The sequence below is a fragment of the Wyeomyia smithii genome, chromosome 1, assembly GCF_029784165.1.
Source record: "Wyeomyia smithii strain HCP4-BCI-WySm-NY-G18 chromosome 1, ASM2978416v1, whole genome shotgun sequence".
In the NCBI taxonomy this organism is placed as follows: domain Eukaryota; kingdom Metazoa; phylum Arthropoda; class Insecta; order Diptera; family Culicidae; genus Wyeomyia; species Wyeomyia smithii.
In genome coordinates, this window is record NC_073694.1 from 38,039,554 (window position 1) to 38,064,836 (window position 25,283).

Below are 25,283 nucleotides of genomic sequence, written 5' to 3' on the forward strand. Positions count from 1 at the left end.
AGTTGTCAATCCCGAGAAAGCAAACATATTATCGTACTATCGAGAAAGCAAATGCACGTCGACCGATGCGATTCTTTTGAAGGTATTCATCGCGTTTTCGTTAATCACGATATTTGTCGACCGAACGAAATCTTCGGCTAAACGGTCACAGTGAGACATGAACAACTATCTGGGTACACCACGCGAAATCACTACATTCCGTAAACGTTCATCGAGCAAACTGACCCTGCAAAACCGGGACGGGTTCCAGGTTACGACTATGTTGCTAAATCGGTTATTTTTAAAGATAGAGAAAAACTTTTTTCTACAAAGCTACTTAAAAATAATGAAACTATATCATCGTAGAACAATTTTTTCGTCTATCTACAAAGATAAAAAAATTAGCTACTTGATTTCATCGGAAATTTGGGTCACCCTAATTTTTGATATTTTTTCAATAGGCTTCATCATATGTTATAACTTTGTAGAAGAAAGTTTTTCTCTAAAATATTGCTATCGAGCTCTAGATCCAAATTTCCCCTAAAATTCCGTTTCTGGACCAATTTTCTCAATTTATCGGTCGTATCGTGCGTATAATGAGCGGGAGTGATGTCTTGGTGGCAGAGTACTTTTTTCTTCCCCATATGCAGCCGTTTCACCTTGATTTTAACGACCAACCGATCCAATCCGGTAATATCGAGCTGCGTGTATTAGCGTTTAAATGTAATTATTTTAGTTTTCAGAGACGAGCATTGAAATTTATCGTCACAATCTATAAAATAATAGTTAAATTAAAAGCGGAAATTCCCCTTATTACGTTTGTATTAGTGGCGCTAAATGTTGTGATCAACGGTGCTTGTTGATAAAATAAATTTGTTGAGTGTGCAGCTCAATTCCTTAACTTTATCGGTCGTATTGCGAGCAGAATAAGCAGAAGCGTTGTCTCAGTGAAAGAGTTTTTTTTTCGTTTTGTTTGTTGTTTTGCTTTCATTTGTTGTTTGCTTTCATTTCAACCTCCAATGGGTTTAATCATCTACAATAACATTGTTTATTGATTGGTTTACCATATTCAAGGTAGTCCCTGAATGACTCGCGATTCTTTAAAAAATCTAGCTAACAATTTAGCGGCGAATAGTTTTATTTTTAAATGCTTCAGACAAGTCTCGCCAAACAAAAGCTACTCTGTCGACTACCGATTGGACTCAGGAGTGTAGTGGTGGAGCCATGTTTCATCCATTACTTTGAATCATCGCTAAAACTCCTTTCTATTGCGAAAATCTTGCATCCATGATTTCTATTGAAAGTTTAACAAGTGGGTCTCTATGTGCAATTGTTAAGAAACGCGGCACCCATCGTGTAAACAAACATTCATGAATGATATGGCCAGAGTGTTTCTTTGAGATGCCTATGGTCTTAACCTGCTTGCTCCATTCTACCTTGCGGTTATTTAATACGATTTTACGCTTTTTAAAAAATATTTTCCGGTGTGAATACCTCATTTTTTTCGGGTATAGAAAATTTGGAACCTCGTGTTGTGACTAACATTTAAATATAATAATTTTAATTTCGTTGAAAAACAGCAAATTTATCCATCACGATATAAGTAAAAATAGATTTGCACGTAGTGAATATTCCGCTAATCTAGTTTAAGTAATTGGCGTTCATCTATTAGTGGCGCTAAATTTTCAATTTAATCTCACGCTCTCCATAACCCTTCCTTGAATTCTACAAAACCTCGATGGCTTCCTCTCGACGAGAAGATTTGGACACAAATCTGCACATATTCATAAACAGCTTCGAAAATTAAATTTAATAGTCTTTTTCGGGCAGATCTTGCAATTTTAGTTTTTTAAATTCCACTATCATCAAAGTGCAGTTATTTTTAGTGCTACTGTATTAGCATAGCTGCTAAACATAATGACTGCTTTATTCGAAGCATGTAAATTTTAGCATCTTCGAAAATTTCGTACATCGACTAAAAACCAGCAAAAACTAGGCTAGCAAATTGACTCTCCCAGAAAAAAAAAACAGAAACAGATTTTCCGTTATCAGCAGGAAAGTCTACCGACGACCGAGTCGAGTAGTGTGGAGCTGTAAGATGAACCGTTCCAATCTATGCGGCAAACTTTCTAACTGCACTCCCGCTACTCTTCTCATTCCCCAGCCCCAACAGTTTGTTAGACACTAGCTAACATCGAGTCCTGAGAGTGGCCAATTTGCATATAGATCAGCTTAATTACAGCTCTGCCAACCCTAAGGTCCCGAACCGGGTCGTCGGCGGCTGAGAGTTGTATGCAAAACATTCGGTTCGTTGAAACCTTCCGCGTACTCTTACTCCACCGAAGGTGCCACCCTCTCAATCAATCAAATTATATGTATGTGAGTGAGTGTGGATGAAAACCAGACTGCAGCGAATAATGCCCTGCTGTGCCTAGGGCATATGCGAAACTGCACGGAAGAAGGAGGCGATCGTTGTCATGATCATGGCCGGCGAATAACGAAGAGAGGCACAAAAAAATTATCGCGTGCTACCGTTGAGTTAGACGCTGAGATGCCGACATGGAACACATGGAAGTCGACGACGACGCCGACGACGACGGTGGCAAATTAGAGTGTCGGGACCGAGGAGAAAAAATTCGAATGCAAATCCAGTAGTAATTTGGGGCACAAGAAAGACACAAACGTTTCACATACCAGAAATCGAAAGTAGCCCCGCATCTGCGCTGTAATTACAAACTAAACCCAAACGAACGACAGGATTTATTTGCGAAGCTGCAATCAAACAAATGAGTACAATTCGATGGTCCCGGAGTGCGTTATTTTGGGTTTTTAAGAAAATTCTTCAAATCGAGGACTATAAAAACCTTTCTCGGCGGTCGCCGGAATGGCGCACGAAGATTAACATTTTTACGATTTGACGGACTGATGTGCTAAAGGTGATGCCATATGGATGCAGTAAAAGTGCATTACCTTCCGCGGCAGTAGGGTGGTACGAGTAACAGTGATATCTGTAAACCATTCCAGGTAGCCACCCCAACAGTCCAAGTTGAAGATCATCCTGTGGTGGATTCTTTTCAGGCTCCCTTCGGGAGCAGAGGCTAAGTAACAGTATAATTTTAACCTCTTTTATTTTGATTATCTGTTATTGCAGCAGCTTGGCAGTTTGCAGCGTTGGAATAGCGTAATGTTTACCGAATGAAATGTAAATTGCACGGTCGGTCGAGATATTCGACCATGCACAGTGTGCCATCTTAGTAAGTAAGCAGCATCAACATCAGTCAGCCGTATCGATTACTTCGGTCATTACTTTTGACCCTATACAGAGAGGTGTTCGTTCGTTGGGGCTCAAGTATGTTCTGGTTCTGGGCTTAAAAAAGCTGCCGCAATTGGTTTGCGTTTAGTGGTTTCACTGCGTAAGTCACGCATTGGCAATTACGTGAGAGCGACCCTTGTACCTTCTTATATGGGGGGTGCGCAGGCACTTGCGCCAACAGTCCGAGGATGACAGTTTTTGTTTTGCAGATCGCCACCGCGATCGTGATGAAATCGAACCTAATTTACAATTTTCTTTCCATCGCTAGGTGCAAATCACTCTCACGTAATCGCAGCACGCAGCCGCATATAAGGAGCTGTCGGTTGGGTTCCTTCGGCTAAGGACGACGACAACGCCGCGGCCGTTGGTATGGAGAAGAGGCAAGTCGCGGGGGACTGGAAATTACCACTTTTGGGACTCGCAACGTCACCAGACGACCAATGTGGGACCTGGTGGCAAGCAAGTGATCAACAAAAAGCAAAGAATAATTTATGTTTGTACTGCGTACTGTTTGAGCGGAAAAAATAGGCTCTAATATTGCAAACTCATTCGGGAAGGGGGGAGGCGGCGAAGTCGGTGGACTGCGCAGTAGCACTAGTGGACACGTAAATATAAAGGACAGGCCGAGCTGCCACCGACGAAGGTAATAAGCATGTTTCACGTGTGTGGTGATTTTTTTCTCTTCTCTGTATTGCAAGTGGAGATCGGTTCCTATGTGCTTATAAGTAAACAAAAATAAGTTGGATTTCCTTGAGCAGCGGATTGAGGGATGCTTCTGGTTTGAATAGAGGAAAACCCCGTCGTACCGTCTGATAATAGAGGACTGTCACAGTATTAGCTGCTTCGCAATGGTAAAGCAAAGTAACGGTGGAATTGATTTGCTCTAGCAGATGTCGGATAGATAACATGGAGTTGATTCGAATGCGAAAAGTTTAGGTGGAAACTATTGCATTTGCAGTCGGGCTCTGGAGTTAGTTGCAAAGCTTATAAATTTATAGGGATTACTGTTGCAAAAAAATAAAAAAAAAACCGTATTATAAGTTTTTAACAGTTCTTGTGAATTTTGGCCACTTACCACCTCGGAAGTGCGTAAAAGAGCCACAGAGTAAATGTTTTAATTCGAGCTCTATGGCAATTTTTTCCAGTTTTATCGACTAGTGTGATCTTCTTTTGATTAGATATATGTCTGCATTCCTTCATCGAAAAGCTTATGCGTTCAGCAAAAACGATATCAACCCTATCTGATTTCTTTAGAGATTTTGAAAAACTTAAACAAAATCATATGTCGTTGCAACGGACAAAGTTGTGAGCAATTTATTGCACTATATCTGCTTTTACGTCAAGAAATCAAGAAAAAGAAGTTAGATTAAACCAGTGAATATTCATTAATTGGGTTAAGAAAAGTTGTAGAGATTGTGTATGAGACACGACCGCAAGTGAATTTTTCAATCGATAGCTGCAAAACTGTACGAAAACTGAGTTATTAGCCTTTGAAATTGCTCAATTATCAATTTTACCAAAGTATTCCAAGATTGCCGTAAGATGAAATTCTTCGTCAAATCTCAACCGACACTCAGAATGACAGATTCAAACCGTAAAAATCTACTTTTCTGGGCAATCCGCGAAAACAAAAAACGCAAACGAGAAATGTGTAAAAAATCCACGTATATGAAAAACAAATATTCAACGTGTTTGACGATAATGCTTAATGCTTGTTCCCAGTTTTAACATTTTAATAGACGTTTATTATAAACTTTTTCTAATATTCAACATTTTAAAAATTTTAGAAATTATCATGGTTTTCACATTTTATATTTTGAATATTTTAAATATTGTAGACATTTTAAATATTCAGACATTTTTGGCATTTCATACATTGTAGATATTATAGATAAATATTTTCAGACATTTGAAAGATGTTTAACTTATTGGAAGACAGATGACATTTTCTCCATTTTTGATGTCGTCGTTTCAGTAGATACTAGCAATTCTGTTGTTTTTAATATTAATTATTTATTCGTTTGTAAAAATTATAAATCATTTATGGTTTTTGATGTTCAAATTTATTTGGAAATAATTCTTATTTGATTTGGGTTCTGTAATGGTTTTTAAATTTTTCCAAATCTATTAAAAAATGATTATTATTTTATACTCAAATGATTTGAAAACATTTCAATAAGCATTCTAAAACCATGATAAAGTTTTTTTTACATTCATGTTTAAGTGATCTTGGGATCATTTAATAAAGATTTTTGGATAGTTTTTTTAAACGATGTTTTCGGTGCGTAACTTAGTTTTGTTTTTTTTTAAATAAAAATGCAACTTTATATCTAAAAAAAAAAGATAAAAAGAAATAGTTTGGCCGGTAACTTCTAATATTGAAGCAAACTGTTCCTGCGTTTGGCATGGATCCTTATCGAATAATTTCTTCGATTCAGCGTCTTTGGATGTTTTTGACCTTTCTTCACAAAGACAATTGCAACATCGAAATTATCGTCTTTAAAAAGACAGAATTAATCACGGCACGTTGTTTCACTTGGAGCAACATTACCGTCGACTTTTCTAACTCTCGATGCGCTTCAGCCACGTTTTTCTGAGATGTTCATGAGATATTTTCATACAATTAAAAGTATAGGAAACTATAATAAAATAATTAACCTTTTAGATATGTCAGAATAAACCAGCACTTACTACTGGTGCCATCCATTGACAATCAGCGAGAACTTAGTTGAGTACCTAATATAGATAACTTTAGAATATTGATTTGAAAAATATTAATGTTTTCCCTAAAATCATTTTACATTAAAAACATTTCGGAATTTTGCCGGTAAATTGAGAGTTTTCTTTTTTGTGTTAACTATTTTTTTAGTATCATTTTAGAATTATTTTGGAATCGTTTTCGAATATTTTTGAAATTGTTCTGAAATAATTTCAGAGACGGTTCAAAACCGTTTGAAAGGCACGCCGAAATCGGTTTATCATTGTCTTGAAATAATTCCAAAATCCTGAAAGTAAAATCTAACGAAAAAAACTAACGAATATTCGAAAAACGCGGAAATTATGGAATCACGAAGTCAAATGAGACAAGCATGGGAATCGGACAACCTGAGAATTTGTGTCAAAAATTTGATTTTACAAACCAGAAACCGGGAGTTTCCATCTTGCATTTTGTAAATTTTCGCATTTCCATTGGATCAAATGATCAGTTTTCGAAATTGGATTAAAAGTATTGCATGTTCCGATCTGTAATTTTCGTTTGACACCCTCCCTCAGAAGTCTGCCGAAAGACGTAGTTCTACGTCAAAATTTGAACTTTCGATAAACGTGAAGTTAAAATGTCATTGCATCATGAAGTCGAAAGAGAAACACAAGGCAGTAGAAGAATCTGAGAATTTAATTCAAAATTTAATTTTCTAAACCTCAAATTTAAATCCAAAATTTCAAATCTGAATCCCGAAACTTCTTCATTGTTCTTCAATTACATATCTTAAATCTTGTGTTTTCAAGTCCAAAATCTCGAATATCAAAACCTAAATCTTAGATCTATAATTGGGAATCTCAAATCTCAATTTCCTTAGTACAAATATAGGATCGAATCTGATATCTCGAATTCTGATTCCAAACTTCCACCCACATTCCAAAAACTATTATTCATCCCAAAACACATATTTCTCAGTGCCAATTTTTCTTAACCCCTTATCTGAAATGCAAAATTTGGAATCCCAAGTTCTCCATCCCAATTCCCTATCCCAAATCCAAAATCCCGAAGAGCAAGAGAGCTCATTACCCAAATCTTAGTTTCGAAATCCCGAAAATTGAAATGGAAATCTCAAGTCAAAGTTTCGAAATCTGAAAGTACAATAGCTAATTCCCAAATATTCAATCCTAAATCTAGAATCCCTAGTTCTAAATTCAAATGCAAAATCACAAATCCTAATTTTAAAATTCCATCTTAGTTCTTGAATTTTGTATGATAAATTGAATGTTTCAGGGCCACAAAACTCGAATATGAAATTCTAAATCTAAGATTCAAAATTCAGAATTTCAAATCTCAATTTCCACATTACAAACCTTGAATCGAATCTTAAATCTCAAATCCCAATTCCAAACCTTTCTTCTATTTCCCAAAATTTCTTATCCCAAAACAAAGATTTCTTAGTGCCAAAGCACAATTTCTTAATCTCTTTCTCGAGTTCAAAATTCAGAATGTCAAGTTCTCCATCCCAATTCACGATCCCAAATACAAAATCCGACCACCTGAATCCCAAAAATGAAGATTGAAATCTCATATTATAGTTTTCAAATCTCAAAGTACAATATCTTAACTCCATCTTATGTTTAGAATTTTTTATCCTTAATTGAACATTTTTTCTCGAATCTCAAATCCGGATTCTCAAGGCTCAAATCCGCAATAGCACTATTCAAGTTTTTAAATCCAAAATCTCATTTCCCACATCATAATTTTGTTACCCAAATCTAAAATCCTAATTTTAAAATCTTCAATTCAAAATCCTAAATAATAACTTTCATAACCCAAATCTTAATTCCCGAACATTAAAACTGACGTTCTGAATCCCAACACTAGGAAAGCAAATCTCAAGGCATAATTTTCAAATTTATAGTTCCAGTTTCCAGATTTCAAGGTTTGAAACCTTAATCCGAAATTCTCTATTGTAAATCTTGAGTCCTCATATTTTAAATACAATTCCAAATCTTCATCCTAATTTTTAAATTTCATTTCTTATATTAGGTGTTGTGGGCCTCAAATCTCAAATTTTGAACCTCACATTGAATCCTAAATCCGAAATAACTAATTGTAAATCCTAGGTTCTCATATTCCAAACCCGATCACAGGAATCCCAGAATGAAGATAGAATTCTCAAGTCACAGTCTTCAAAACTCAAGGTACATTATCTATTTCCCAAATAACAAATTCTAAATTTATAATTTCTAATCCATAGCCATAATGTAATCTCAAAACTTTATTTTAATTCTTGAACTTTATGTCTTAAATTAAATGTTTCTGGGCCTCGAATCTCAAATCCAGAACCTCAAATTTGAAATATGGAATTTCAAGACCCAAATCCTAAAAACGATATCAAAATTTTTAAATCCCATATTTTGTTACCCAATACATAATCAATCCTAAATCTCAAATTCTGAAATTTTAATTTTCCAATTTTTCAAATATTACAAGTTTAATGCCAAAATCCTAATTCTCAAACGTGTGTGTTCAAAATCCGAAATTCTCAATTGTAAATCTTAGTCCTCATATTTTTAGTACAATTTCATATCTTCATCATAATTCTGAAATTTCATTTCTTATATTAGGTGTTGGAGGCCTCAAATCTTAAATTTTGAACCTCACAAAACATAGATTTTCAAGTACCAAATCTCAATGATTTCCAAATTTTTGAATTCCAAACTTAATTTCCCAGAACGTAATTACAAACACCACAAAATAATAAATTCTGAATCTGAAATTTTTCATAAATAATAATTTTCATACTAAAGTCTTAATTTTCAAGCCTTAAAGGCACCGTTCTGAATCCCATCATCTGGAACGTAAATCCCCAGTTTCCAAATTCCAAGTTTTGAATCCTAAATCTGAAATTCTCAATTCATGAGCTCTCATACTTCAAATTTCATCTTCAATCTCAAGTCCAAAATGTCGAATTTTAAATTTGAAGTTCAAAATTTGAAGTTTTAAATTCCAAATAACAATCCAATCATAAGTAACAATTCTTATAATCCAAACCTTAAACTCAAAACTTCATCCTAAGACTTGAATTTTATGTCCTAAATTAAATGTTCCTGGGCGATAAATCTCGAATCAAATTCCAAACCTCAAATTTATAATACGAATTTCAAGTCATTTTTTAAGATTTCAAAATCCAAATCTCATTTACCACATCATAATTATAATTACCTAAAATCTTAAATTCTGAAATCCGAAATTTGAAGCCATATTTATACCTAAATCTTAATTCACAAGCCTTATAGCCGACGTACTGAATCCCAACATCAAGAATGCAAATCTTAAGGCGCAATCCAAATTTTAAGTCAAATCAAACCCCATTTGGTCAATCTCAAATTCACACCTCAAGTATCAAATCCTGGTCCCAATCTCAAATTTCAGATGTTAAGTTCCTCACCCTCAACCGAGAGGTTAAAATAAGAATATTAAATCCGCAAATCAAGACTTAAAACGCCAGTCGAAAGCCCATAGCAAAAAATGCGAAATCATAGACAAGACAAAAACCAAAATAAAATAAATTTCAAAATGTTGAGTAGAAAATGATAATATTAATCATAATTTTATAATGATTTTCGTTTTACTTTAGCGTAATTTATAACAAGTCTAAAACCGTTTTAAGAATTATTTTGATAAACAGACACGAATTTAAAAACAAGATTTCTATATCCAAACCTCTTTTAAAATAATTGTGAAATCATTATCAAATCCTGAATTGATTCAATAGTATTTTTTCTAATCATTCCTCTATAGAATTACCGATTTTAAAACGATGGCATATTTTAGAATTATTTCCAAAATGTTCAAGAATCACTTTAGAATTTTAATATTAGAAGGATTCCGAACTTCCTGGACTCGTTTTCAATTCTCGCAAAGCTAAATTAAAATCCCATTAGAATTTTGTTAAGGTGTGTTTAAAATCACTTTATAATGATTTTAGGGTTATTTTCAACCTTTTTAAGAACCATCTCAGGACTATTCTGGTTTTTTTTTTCAGAATATTTTGGTGATCATTCTGTACTGGTTCGCTTCATGACAGATCCCTTTGAATATTTTGAATATTTTTGATTTTTTACTAGTTTTTTTTTTCTTTTTTTGCCAATATCAACGTTTAATGAAAATTGTTAACCACGGGTACAACATTTCCATGAAACGATTGATTTGTACCATCCTGTTTTGAATTAAGCAACAGTGTGAACCAAATTGTGAAGCCTTTTTCTCACGAAAGCTCGCGATTTTGGGTTGTTGCATAATTTCAACTATGATTGAACAGATTTTTATGAGCTGTGATTCGTAACTTTATGGCTTTACTATCGGAACCGATGAGAAATCGATTATAGATTTCCGCTCGATTTGGAATTATTATGTCATCTCGTGAAACGCCATTAACCCTCTAGTGCCCAAATTAATTTCTAAACAATTTTCGATAAAATCATTATAAACCATTATAAACACTTATTAAGTATTTATTAAAGCATTTCGGAACTTTGACTGAAGCCCGCCAAATGGCGGCATTGGGCACTAGAGGGTTAAAGTACAGTTTTGGGTCGCATGCTAAATTGAGAAATGCTTGCGAAAGTGTACTGTAAGCTCAGAAAATGATTTTAGTTTTCAACAGTGTTTCGAGCCTAATAACGAACAAATTACAAACCGACAATTCCTTTCCTTGTTAATAACAAAACCCGTTTCACAATGAAACTATTTATTCTAAACGTTATTAACTTGCCTAGCAACTAGGCACGGTGAGAACATACTCTCGCAGTACCTTCCCATAGAGAAACTTTGACCGATTGGCTTCAACCCGACAGGGGATCCTTTTTCGAACTCCTAGACTGTGGTTCGTGTTCTCACAGGCTCCGAAATTGTTCAATTATCGCTCGGGGGATCGTTACGGATAATTTCATAACAACAAATGGAAGCCTTTTCGCTTTACATTCACACTAGCACGTCATGCTGTCATTCTAACCGCCTGCTTCCGTGTTGAATAGAGCAGCTTCATAACCTGCTCTAATCTACGGTCGTTGACCGTCACCGATTATCACCAACGGTTGAACGGACTTCGGCGAACGGCCCTCCAATTGAACCAGAATCATTACAAGAACAAAGAATGTAGTTTCCAATTGCACGAAAACGGGTCGCAAAATGGAAAGTGCTGAAATTGAAAACGACCCCGTGCACTCATGCAAATAACAGGTCCTGCTGGACCGAAAAACGCGAAACGTTAATTACGCCTCCCAATTTGCATTATCATCACTTCCCGTTCCGTGGAGCAATTCGAAGATGAGCGGAAAATCGCATCCACCAGGTGCCAGGTGCTGGTGCAACAAAGACGACGCCATCAAAGGGTGATCAAATGATTTCAACGACCAAACCGCAAGCACAAACGACGAACCCGATAATTAGATTACTTGCAGGCATTTTACTGTGTGTCCTGGGGACTCGGGTCCAGAAATCTGTTCGGGGGTAGAATTGAGTGCATAATAATTTTGCACCTGACTTCTGCCGCCATAAAATACGATCGACAGGTACGGGCGAAATTGAATTTTTGTAACCCGAGAGGGGTTCCAGCGGGAGAGATTGATTAAAATAAAAACCGACGGAACTGTTTGCAGATTGGGTTCGGTTGATAAGGTTGGAAATTGAAGGTTAATGATCAAATTATATACCTAATGAAAAAAACGAAAATTTATTTACAGATGTGTAGGTTATAGTCAAACATGTGAGCAGGAGCAGTGTTGTTTTTTTTCTACTCACAAAATTCAAACGATGATTGATGATATTTGCGTGGAATTTTATAATCCTCTCAACGAAATGACAAAACTTGATTGGACAGTTTTAGGTTCAGAAACATGCCTTTAAGCATGACAGTATTTTACCTACACCAGCAAGCATTTTTTTATTGACCTCTAAGTCAAAAAACTTTATACCTCCTGGAGTGTTTTTCAGCTTTCATTACAACCAAACCGAGTCGTAAAAATGTATGCCGAAGGTACTCCGTGCGGGTCTTTTTATCACCTCCCCAAAAACAATCGGTTGACGTTAGATGGCCTATCATCATCGCAGTGAAGGAATCTGGACTTTTTTTTATCGTCAACCGTTTTTTTGGAAGAGAAAAAAGGGATCTAGTTACAGCAGCTTTCCGACCGCTCGGAGCTCGGGTTTTGCACGCACGCACCTCCTGTATGTCGCAGGCAGGCGACAAGTTCGTAAAAAAGTTGCTTTTTATACAAGCGGCCCCTGGATGACGGCTGGTGCTGGTGTCTCAATTCTCGGTAGATGGAAACATGCCTAAAATAATATTTCATCATTGGACCCCGCACGGCAAATCGAGCCAGGCGCGCAATAAAAACGAACCAGTTTCATCCGTGTAGTACGAGAATGCCCATCGCGGTCCCGGCGGGAGGATGGGTCGGAGCGAGGCAAAATTAACAAACGTGTACCTCTTGATTTTGTTGTTCCTTTCGTTCGGCCGAAATCTCGGAGCCGCTACGAAACATGCTACATCGCATTAAAATACATTAACATACACTTACCAGTGGTGCCCGGACCACGGTCGCGTTACGAAGGTAGGCTAAGAACGAAGGAAGGCAAAACACATCAATAACACACACCACTACACCACTCACCAACAATATCCCGAAGATCCAGCCCCAGCCACTTTAGATTAACCAAATTCGTAAAAGTATTTCATAGTTCATTGACTTAGCCATTCTCGACCGTAGGCTGGTGATGCTCCGTCTCTTTGCCGTATGGATCAGAAAACACGTAGCACGAAGTAAGCCCCAAAACGAATCGCATGAAAATGACCATTTCTTGGGCGATGATGGAATTGAAGAACTTCCACTTCAAGCCATAGATGCCGGCCACAGTTGTAGTGTGGCGCAAGCCATTTTTTACGATTTTGTGAATCATCATCATCACCATCATCATCGTAGCTTTGTGTGTCCCTAACAGTAATAGAGACCTTTAGAGTCGCCAAGACCCGCCGAGCGAAATATTGAATTACCAGGCAGTCGTGCGAAACTTGACAGTCCAGCAGCTTACCATCGATTTAATGGTGATAGGATCGGACACGTTCGCGAATAATGAGCGCGTGGGATTTGACGTTTTTGTTTCGCTGATTGATGGGTCCCCACCCAAGCAGAGGCTAAGGTAGCCGTGGCAAATTGGCACACGTGTGATAACAGGTAATAAGCGGGTACTTACTGGTAGGATCCATGGGTGTTGACGCACTTGCCACCGTTCACGCAGGGACTCTTGATGCACTCCTCGATGTCCTCCGAGCAGGTCGAACCCTTGAACCCCTTCGGGCAGATGCACTTGAAGTGGCCGCCCGGGGTTAGAGTGCAGGTGCCACCATTACGACACGGTGACGAAGCGCACAGGTTTTGTTTGTCACAAAAGGTTCCTAATTGGTGAGAAAAATCAGTTGTCATTTTGACACAGTCAATGGCCTGATTTACGGTACTCACCCGAATAACCCGTTGCACAAACGCAGCTGTACTCGTTCAGGGTTTTGAGCTTGCAGGAACCTCCATTGTTGCACGGGGACGAATCGCACGCGTTTTTCACCGGAATCTCGCACAAACTTTCGGTGAAGCCGATCGGACAACGACACGAAAACGAGGGAGCACCGTTACCGTACGTCACCTCACAAGTGCCACCATTCTGGCACCGAGGGCCCGCACTGATGTGGCAGGGATTTGGGAATTCACAAAACTCTCCGGTATAGCGCGACGTACAACTGTGGAAGACAAAAAAGAGAGAGAAAAAAAGAAGTGGTTATTAATTTTTTCTTTATTATTATCACATAAACTAGGCGAAAATATGGCGACCACACAGTGCGACCCCTTTCGAAAAGTAGCCGCGCTCGGTTGCCACTCATGACTACTAATGGTGGAGCCGACAGCGGCAACGGGGGGAAACTCAGACGCGTTTGGGCTTCCTATATCGTACCAGAGGCTGACTATTATGAAAGAATCAATCGGCCATCCTGCTGAGATAAACTATTTTTGATTGTGTTTTCAACGATTCCGAAAATTCATCCCAAAAACCGATGCGGTATCGTGCGGTGGAAAATACCGTCGCGAATCTTTTTTTATTGGTCCATTAGCTGTGGCAGTGTCTATGTGTCTGGTAACGGCTAATGTTCCGCGGAAAATTGCTCTTTCAGGTTTCGGCTGTTTATCCCATGATTTCGACCGGACGAGAGGCGATCATCGTTAAAACTGTCATACCTGACTTGTAGTCAATTGGCAATCATCATCAACCAGCCGAACTCATGTCAAAGCGCTGAAGTCATACAAATTGAATTTACTTCTCCCGTTTCATAGGCAGAATGTAACGTAGGTACCACATACTGATCGAACCAATTTCTCAACCGCCGCCACTGGCCCCGGGAGCTGTGAGACTGAGAAAACTGATCGATTGCTCGGCGTTTCGCTTGATTGAGAAATTGCTGGCGAGTTTCCGCGACCGCCACCCGCTTCGGGCTCGATAAACCGCCAACAGCACCTTTTGTGTTGGAGGAAAGTGCTCTGTAATTTCTTTCGTTTTTATCTTTCCCACACGGCGAGGTCGGGTCTTTGCAAATAGAGTACACTACATACTCGGTAGGATAACTCCCCAGCCCAAAAGCGTTTCCGAACCCCATTAAAGACATTAGACAAACGGCGAGGTTTGTTATGGCTGTATAATTTTCGGGCTTTGCTTGCTGTTTCGCGTGTGCGCCCCTGTGTGTATGTGTTTACCTTTAACGAGAAAACAACTCTCTTTCACCCCTTGGTCTACCTACCCAAAACGCTGAGTGGTAAACACACATGGCTTAATGACAAAATGCTTTGGCTAGAGGTTTTGCCCGCTATGGCCATGGCGGACACACGCAGCAGCAGATTGCTAATTCAGCTGTACTACAGTGCGGAGCAATCGGACAAATTTGGTGTAAGTCCTAGGTTTGGTACGGAAAACAGAACTCGTGTGATCTGTTGAGGCAATTAAGTGCCCGGAAAAAGAGGTTAGTTTCACTGCACTGGCGGATGTTGTGACAGATGTTTCTTTTATCGGAAAGCTCGCACGGGTCACATGACAACTGACAATCGTCGTTCGTGAGTCCAATTTTTGCGAAATTCATTATTTAGAATAATTTGAATTTACAAAAAAAGGTATAAATTATCAGTTTTATTCGTATAAACACTATTCTTATCCTTGCAATTAACTGAACGCAATCTTGCATTCATTACGATTTATAATTTTGCATCACAGACGATTGAACTAGGATACAACAGATATTATTATGCTTGTTTCTGTGGCAAACTTGCACGCAAGTGAGAACGATTGAAAGCAACGTGTTGAAGCGAAGAACACAATTGCAACCAATAATGAGAGTGTGCAAAATTTTGTATTACAATTTCAGCGCCGACAGGCATGTAGAAGCCAAGTATAAATATATGAACTAACCTTTAGATAATTTTGTGCAGTCAGTTTATTGAATTTGACTGAAGAATCTAAAATCTCAGTTTATTTTTTCATTTTTTTTTGTTCTCAAAGAGGCTTTGCCTAATTTGGCATTAGCCTCACAGTTCATTATCCTAAAAGTACATCCTAAAGTACAACTCATTCTAGCTAACTTTTGTACACATTTGAGCAATAGGGAGAATTAACAATCAAGAAATCAAATGATAAGTATAGAAGAATCTGGGTTCCAATAAAAATCGACTTTCCGATTTTCGTTCAGCGGTGGGGCTCAAAAGTTTCGTCTTCTCGAAAGAAGTTTCCATGCAAAATTTCAGTGCCATTTTTCGCCAAAAACCCTTATTTTCTTTTAAATATGACTACAAATACATGACGTCTACATTATTTTTGAAGATATTCAGTCCAAGAGAATATCAATTTTAAGTAGGAGTGTTGCCAGATTTGAAAAATTAATTACATTTTTTTGGCAAATAAGTGTATTTTGATTACAAATTTGTCGATTTCATCGTGTTACTGAAAAAATTTACACGATAAATACTTATTACGTCAAAGTATAATGAGTAAAACTCGGATTACAGTATTTTTGAGATATACACGCAAAAGCTCAGGCAAAAGTCAACCAATAAGTTCTCTCAAAATAAACAATGATTGCTCTGACTTCGCATACAAAATGTGTGAAATGCATAACAGCTGTACAATGAACACATTGACAGAGATCAAAATTACAATATGTATCATGTACATAAAAATCGCGATGTCTTGGTAAACTTCGGTTTCGGGCGAACGATCAGTTTCGGGGCGCTCTAGAATCCGCTGGTTACTTTCGCGAGCCTGTGCATCTCTGAAAACCGTTAGAAACCGAAACAGCCAATAGCGAGCCTTCTTGCCACAGAAATTATTGACACTGGTGCCAGTAACACGGAACTGAAGGTATATGAATAAACCAGAGTAATAGTTAAATGGAAGATGTTTTGAACAATCCCATTGTCTATTTAATTGTTAATGATTCGATGATGTTTTTAAATGTAATCCGGCCATTTAACCCTTAAATGCGCACGGCGTTAAAAAATCATCTAAAAACATAAAATCTTTGTTTAACAGGTTTACTGCTCTAAAACTAACCAATATGCATAAACAAATTAAAAGACTTATTTTTCAATGTGCAAATATTACCATGTTGTTTTTAAACAACACTGTGACTTTATCGCAGAATAAAGTGTAAATAATTACTTTTGTTAACAGTAACTTTAAACCTCATTTTAAAATTTATGTTCAAAGACAGTCAACACCAGTCGGGAATCAAGTCATGGTTTTTTTTTTCGTTTCCGAGATTTTGACAGCAAAAATAAAAACAAAACATTCAAATACATTACTTCCAGCTGTTAAGATTTCTTTGTTAGTGTCTAGAGAGCTGTTCTAATGAATTATATTTCTAAAGAATACGAAAATACGTATACTTTATAACGTTTTTTATAGTGTTGTTTTAAAACAACATTGCGCATTTAAGGGTTAATGTAAGACGAGCAGTTGTTATTTTCATTAATACAGTCAGTGCCAAAATAATCAGTATTTATTGCTGGCTGCACTGCTTCAACGATACCAGCCTGCTGAACACCAGAATGAATAGATAGTGACGCAGAGTCTGAAACCAGAAAAACCAAACGAACCGTCAAACGCTGTACCTAACGAGCAAAGTAAACAAACATTGCTGTTCGCTAGATTTGTTGGAAAAGTATTGTAATCATTAAAAAAAAATTTTTTCATAAATTGATTTTTTTTTTCATTTTGTTTATTTGATTGAGTCGTTTCCTGGTAACAATTAGACAAAAGTACGAAAAAACAACACATAAACACACATAAAGTAAAACAAACATCTTCCATGCAATCGTCCTGGTTTGTTTCACTGAAATCCGGCACAATTTGGGAAACCGGGAGCACACCCGGCATAGCTCTTAGCCTCCCGCCGGCTGTGGCCACGTACAGGTCTTGCTTGTAATTGAAGTGAAGCTGTTCAGAATGACAAAAAAAAACTATTTATTCATCACTTGTAATTGTAATTATTTTCTAATTTACTTACACTGCAAAGTCGGGTGTTTTCCTCAATGAAATAGTCTGCTGGGACAACAAAAATCCATCCACTGTTTCCTCACAACCGGATTCTTCGGGAACCGAAATAAACTCACATTCGTTACTGTTTTTTGTTTTTTTGTTATTAAACAAAACGCACTTCATTTTATCTATCTCTATCGAACTTTATCAAACGAACTTGTTTTAAATTTAAATACAATAACTATCTATTCACTCTGACAATAACAACACACCGTTGAAGTCAACTGAACCTTGCGCAAAAAGGGGCTGCCAGAAAAATATTTTGGTGGATACATTAAAAAACCGTGTTGCTGTTTTGACTGAATTTCTCTCTGCGCCACTCTATCTATTCACTCTGCTGAACACCAGTCGATACTTCATAAGTGTATTGGTTGGGAGCAAACTAAGACATTAAAAATACGCTTGAGCATCAATTGTGTAATGTCCAACACGTATCCGTTGTACAGGTTTCAATATTAATCATCGATTGTGTTAATTCCGCACAATATTGATGTTCTTTCGCACCATCCAAATTTTGCGTGCACAGTCAATTTTTTTCTGGTTTTAAAAATCTTTTTTTCAAGAAAATAAATCAAGGAATAAAAAAATAGGCGACGATGTTACCAGGTGTTATTTTTTCATTTGAAAAAATAAATTGAGTTCTCCGGCAAATGAGTTCGAATGAGGATTTGAATGATTTCAAATTTGACAATTACATTGTGTTTCTGAAAAAATATTACCGTAAACTGGGGTGACTTTGATCACTCCACCTCTTTTTCGAAAATGTGGTAAAAAAGCGCTCGTAGTGCTTGGAATTTGTCGTAATCTTCACTGATTGTGTGGATATATGTCTGCATTGCTACTATTCATGCATTTCCTGCTATTTGAACAATGTTTTTTATGCTAAAATTTTAATTGAAAATTAAGTGTATTTTTGGCGATTTTTGTTGCATACAAACAATCGGTTCAAGCAGATTCAAAACAACAAGTTGCAATACGTAAAGTTTTTTTATTTTGTTCCCAGATTAGTTCTTAAGATGAGCAAATATTATAACAATGGATTTCATTGTTAATTTTGAAAGTTTTTCCTCGAAAGCAATGTTGAGTCCAATTAATCTCCACAGCGTATTACCTATTACTCCTTTAACAAAAACTCAAGACGTGAAGTAACATGCAAATTTGGACAATTGCATAAGTGATATTCCACGTGGACTAGTTTATGATAATTTTAGACCATCTTCCCTCTCAGTGGATAATCATTCATATATATTCTGAAAATTTTGCATGAATCTTGTACATTCGCCAACATAAACTGTTCACGTAGAATGTGAATGGCCCCCAAATTGCTTCCCATATTTATGAACTCGTTTAACTCTTTTAAGGCTGTTTAATTTAGTGAAAGTAGCAAAGTGTTATTCCAAATTCATCAAAATAATGAAGTGATCAAAGTCACCCCGGAATGATGATTGGTGTAAAATGTTTAGAGCATATTTAAAAACAGCAAAATTGTTGTTCAACTTTTGAAGTAGTGACTTAATCTTTCTCAATGCATGCCAGTACTTATTTTAAAAATATCTATATAATATTGTTTTCAGTATATTCTGAAAATATTTAAGATACAATCAAAAAAGTGATCAAAGTCACCCCAGTTTACGGTACCTGAAAACACTGACTAGCAAAATTCGAATTACAATATTCAAAAAAAAAAAAAAATAAAATAAAATAACTGTTAATTCCTTTAAATTTCTATTTCAATTTCCCACATATAAGATTTGACTGGAAGTATTGCTTAGATTATTGCTTAGATATCTATGGAAACATTTTTTTATTATGTTGAAATTACGGATTAATAGTTTCTCTAGCAAATAAACGCTCTTAACTTGTGAGAACAGAAGCCCCAGGTAGAAGAGGAAATGTGAGCAAAAATCAAGAGAATGCATGAGGTCTGGTCCCAGAAAATGCGTTTTTTGTTCATTTTTTTTAATTTTTGACACCAGGTCTCGGCGTTTTATGCAATTTTAAGATATTTAGCATCAACAAAAAAATCGAAACAAAATATTTTATGGATTAATCCGATTGAGCTGAAATTTTGTGTAGGAACTTTTTCAAGGAGACGAAACTTTTGAGCTCTATCGTTAAATGAAATTCGACGTTCAAAATTTTCCCCTGTGTCTTATTGACACCCCACTCCACATCCATTAGAATTTAAAACACGAAAGAAGAATCCAAGTAATGGACTGAATGCGCACAAGATATTTGGAGGCCATTAATGTCTCCATTGTACATATAAGAATAAATCGCAGTCAAAATTTGCATGTAGGCGTTTAGGGGGCCAGAAAACATTGGTTTAAGACCCATTACTCATCTGGAAGGAGGGGCTCCCATACAAATAAACATAATTTTTTCCATAACTCGAGAACTCATCAAGCAAATGGAACCAAATTTGGCATGTAAAGGTTTTTAGAGGCAAAAAAAGTTTCTATGGTAGTTTAACTTCTCTGCCTCCGCTCTGAGAAGGGGCTGCCATACAAATTGAAAAATATAAAAATGGATTTCTGTCAGTGTGTTTCTTATGGACATGGAAGTTACTGAATCGATCGACGCGGAAATTTGTATGCAGGGGTTGTTAGAACTGGGAAGGTTCTTTTATTGGCTTGATACTCTTTTCCGCTCTAGAAGGGAGAGCTTCCGAACAAATGAAACACAATTTTTTGCATAAGTCGACAACCAATCAAGCAAATGGAATCAAAATTAACATGTGGAGGTTTTTGAAGACCATAAATGTCTCCTAGGTAGTTTGACACCCTTTCCTCATATAAATCTAAGCATATGAAAATGGATTTCTGTCTGTCTATTCCTTATGGAAGTGAAAATTTATATGCAGGGGTTTTTGGAACCTCCTTCTGGAAAAGAGGGCTCCCACACAATGAAATACAAATCTTTGCGTAACTCAAGAACAAATCAAGCAAATGAAGCCAAATTTTGTATGTGTGTGGACCAAAAATGTTTCTATGGTGAGAAGACACTACTTACTTTTTTCAAGGGGGGGGGGGGGCTCGAGAACTAATCAAGCAAACAGAACCAAACGTGACATTTGCGGGTTTTTGGATACGTGACATGTTTCTATAATGGTTTGACATACCTCCCCCCTCTGAAATGGGAGGCTTCCATACAAACGAAACACACCTTTGTGCTTAACTTGAGTATTAATAAATCAAATGGAACCAAAGTTCGAATAAGAGGATTTTACATGGTGGTCACTCTACCGAGAAAAAAAGGTAAAAGCGAGAGAAAGACGAGAATCTCAAATCACCCTACCACAAATCACATTCGCATAAGCTAGGGTAAGGGGGGAGAGGGGGTAGGGGCAATTTGAGCTTTGTAAACTTGAAAACGTCTTCTACGATATATATTTAAACGACTTTGAATTTTATCTGCTTGAAAATGCTGAACACTTGATCAAGTTAAGTCGTGCCAATTTGTATACGTGGGTTCGAAAATGTGGATATGGAGTATAGATGAAAACCACTGTTCTACTTGTAAATCAATGGTTCGCTATTCCATATTTTTACAGAAAAAAAAGAGAAACAACCGAATCTGTTGGCAACTGAAAAGTAACAATGCAATCAAGCAAACTGTCTTTCATAAAAAGTAACAACCGAAGACGATCGCTACTCTCCACCCTAATCAACCGTCCTGAAACTGACAAGAAAGCAGCAATGACATATCGTAATCGCTCACAGGCATGTGGGTTGCGGTTCGCGTTCCCGCGGCCGGGTGCCACTTGTTAGCGATTATTCGGCTCAGCCGTGAAAAATAATACCCTAGCCTGGTAGTCGTCGCGGAAAACATGACCCGCTTGGGTTCCTTCTAATGAGCGCTCGGTTTCCCACCCTTTTCGAAACTTAGCCCGGAAGGCGATCACTAAATCGATTACGGGGCCGGAGCAATTTACTGCCTTAATGGCTTTCTAACAACGCCGCTGCTGGAACGTAGGTAAACAAAACACGCTAATGATGATGGCGAAGATTTCCCAACACGCTCCGGTTTGATTTGACATTTCGGGTTCGGATTCGGAATCACGATTCTGACAGCAACACACTGGCGGGAACCTGGCGGGATAACAATCAAGAGCCATGACTATCGCGCGCCCAATATAACATAATTTCAGCCCGAATGGGCGTTCGAAGAATAGCTCCGATGAAAACCGGAGCGAATTGTGGTCTGGATTATACATCGTCGTAAGGGGCGATGATGTGAAAATGATATTTATGAGTGCCATTTTTCTTCCTCATTGTCGTCGTTCGATCAGCTACCACCGCAGCATAATGGAAGTTTGCGGTTCCAGATTCCGGTCCTGATCAGGCGGAGCGCGTGGGACGACCTGCAAGACGTCACCGGAGAGAAAGCCTTTTTTTTGAAGGTCCCACATGGATCGGATATCGTGCCGCTCTGGCAGCGCAAAATAAAATCAGAACAAGAGAAGAACTTTGGATGATCAAGAAACCACAAAAATGAGCCCGAAGGTTTGTCATGTGTTGGTAAGTAAGTGCGTTGCTTGCTGGGTACATAAAAAAGCTGAAACATTTTTAATCGAATCCGCTATGCAAGGGCATGGAAGCCTCGCTAGAGTGTTGAAGTTTTCCAGAACAATTTCATAATGGAGCTCTAATAACAATAATAGTATCATTGTGAGCAATAATCGTAAAATGTAGACCTCTGGATAGATGAGCGCCCAATGAAGGTGTAGATACGAAGAAGACACAGAAGTTGCAGGCTGATGCTGATGATGACTTCGCTGTTCCACTCCGCTGGATATTGGTTTTATCAGCGAGATATTTCCTCTTTCTCTGTATGTACTTGTATGCGGCGTCGCCGCTGCTGCTGCTGCCACCTATTGGGACGAGGCAAATTGGCTTATTGTTTGTGTTATTAAACAATATCATTGTCTGTGGGTTGGGCCCGCGGAGCATGAAGCGGATGAAGCACGGCGAAGTGCAGTGATTATGAATTTACGATGACGATACGCGCCAGGTGGAGATTTCCACTCCCATCAGAATCGGTCCATGGGAGAATGGCGACCGGATCATTTCCACGGTTGGTGTACTAGGGGGCTCTGACTGTGGGTGCGAACGGCAGGTATTAATTGACAGTTTTTTTTTATGTGGTAGAATTCTACAATCCTCTAAATATGTGATCTTGCAAATAGTGATGAGTTTTGAGTGCAATTTTCATGTCAAACTCTTGAACTCTAAGTAGTATTTCGCACCAAAATAAACACATTTTAGGACGACGATCTCGTCGGTCGTTCCAGCGAAGCGCACTTGACACCGATCCTGTTTTGCGTCCAACCGTTTACCGTGCTGGATCGAAACCCGTACAGTATCGAAATCCGTACACCTTGATGTTTTTCTTCAGTTTTAAGCATTATAAAAGTGAAAATTCATATGATAGTTACATGTACATATCCGTTGAGTTGTTGACCTTCTGTTAAATTAAACTATGCGCCAGTAGGCCATGAAATAAAAATATTAAAAATGAAAAATCAATCGTGTATCGGTTTCAGTTGTCATTTCGTTGTATCGTTAGAGAATTTACTAAGGAAACGTTCTTCAGATAAAAACGATTTTCAAGTGGGATATAAGTGTTTTACTCTGTGAATCTTTTTAAAATTGATGGAAAAGGTAAGTCTTTGTCATTTTCGAGCTGTATATTGTCTAATAAATAGTGTAAGTTGTATTTATTCAACAAAAACTGTGCCGTACGGATTTTGATTCTTGTTATTTGCTTGAATCGAAATCCGTACAGCGTGTGTATCATGCATATATTGTTGAACTTTCTTCTTGTTTTCAGCATGTAATGGAAAAAAACAAGTATAAATATACGGCAAACAATTTTAAACGAGCTGTGACTGAGGTGCGCAAGGGAAAGTCGTACCGGGAAGCTTCGAGAGGTTCCGGCGTTCCGGTTACTACGAAACGCTACGAAAATTGCACTATTTCAGCTGATATCAAAAATTAGAAAACCGTGTGAAACTTTTGGAGCCAGTTGATCCTCAAAATATACTTATTCGGTAATTGAAAGATAAATTATAAATAAAAGATGTTCATTTTTGTACTTCTTCATCTATACGGAGTTTGATTTATTGTTGTATGGACTTTGATCCAGTCTATATCGCGTGTGTGCGGATTTCGATTCAAAAGTGTACGGGTTTTGATTCAGACAAAAAACTGTGTACGGATTTCGATTCAAAACATGTTCTATTTAAACATGATTTTTTCGAGTTTCGGAGTGATTTTAATCATTTTGCTGGAAAATAGTGATAAAATATAAGTAGACCTATAACTAAACATGTCAGTTTAAAGCAATATGTGATTTCTTGATTTTATATTGACCGTCGAAGATTATCATGTGCTTAGGTGTACGGATTTCGATCCAGCACGGTAATTATCACTGCATTACCTCGAAATCACCGCCACTGGAAAGCGGACCGTGAAAACTTAACAGCAGCGGTGGATTGAATTTTTACCCTGCGGGTCCTGAGACGCTGGAACGCGCTCAGAAGAGAGCCGGTGGAAATCATTCGCATTGGCGGGGGGGTTCTGGTTTCGGACGTCTGTCCGAAATTGGAAGCGAAGAACTGCGTGAAGTTCCAAAAATGGGAGCAACTTGCTTCGCCTAATTGGGCCTAATTATGCGCGAGCTCCTCCGCGAACGTAATTGAAGCGGCGAAGATCGACTAAAGGACCAAAGGAATGTTGTGTGTAAAATCGAAAAACAAAAACATTTTTATAAAGAGGCGGCAGAAGAAGCTTATGTGATTTTTGACAGATCGTCGCGTTTTGTTGGGTTGGAAAAAAATTCCATTCCAATTCGTGACCAAAACCGGTGGAGTTTGAAAACATTGGTTTTTATCCTCCTTGTGCTAGTTACGATCGTTCGAATTCGAACGCTTCGTCGAACAAAGAACTTTACTCTTGAAGACTCGCACATCGCGGTTGACATGACGGTTCTATCTAAACATCGAAACATTCACTGCGCGGATGCTTCCATTATGCTTGATCGCGCCAACATTGTCTAATTGATGGGCTTTCTGCTTTCGCCACCCTCTCTTCTCCAGGGTCAACCCGCGTGGTAAGACAAGCCGTCTCGATGGGTGGCAAATCGGAAAGTTCACTCCTGCGATCGGAGTCCATTACGTGATGTGAACGCGCACATTTTCTGCTCTTGGATGGAGATGGCGAGACCCCTATCAAGGGGTAAAGATATATCGGCTGCTTGCGCTCTGTCCAGACCCAGGGTCCAGTTCAGAGCACTTCACTTCACTGATGTGAGTGGATCATTTTCCGTGTGAAATTACTTAATTGAGCTTTAAAAGCAATTTCACGATCGATAAATATTGTTTTGCAAGGCAAACTGCACCCGTGTTACTATTGGCGTTATGACTTCCGTAGGGAGCGAGTCTCTGCTGCGTGAAAATTACTGCTAATGGAGTGCGCATTGATTGCGCCCTTGCAAGCGAAACACAGTTGCACTTCTATCACGGAAGGTTACTCGATCAGCATCGAACGAACTGAGCTTTCAGCAGTCAGCAAAAGTTCTGCACTTTAGCTGACTGGTTGAGTGATCGGTTGATGGGTTCAGCGTAGGAGGTTTGCCACAACCATACTTTCTAAT

At 37.9% G+C, this 25,283-nt stretch overlaps 1 protein-coding gene across 1 annotated transcript in view; it reads right to left on the reverse strand.

The window, feature by feature from the left end:
* Nucleotides 1-25,283, reverse strand: part of LOC129718591 (neurogenic locus Notch protein) — a 170,563-nt gene that overhangs the window by 83,875 nt on the left and 61,405 nt on the right. The window contains exons 3-4 of the mRNA XM_055669511.1: nucleotides 13,520-13,791; nucleotides 13,254-13,455 (exon numbers count right to left, since the gene is read on the reverse strand). Of these exons, the coding sequence (XP_055525486.1) occupies nucleotides 13,254-13,455; nucleotides 13,520-13,791 (474 nt within the window). The remainder of the gene's footprint in view (nucleotides 1-13,253; nucleotides 13,456-13,519; nucleotides 13,792-25,283) is intronic.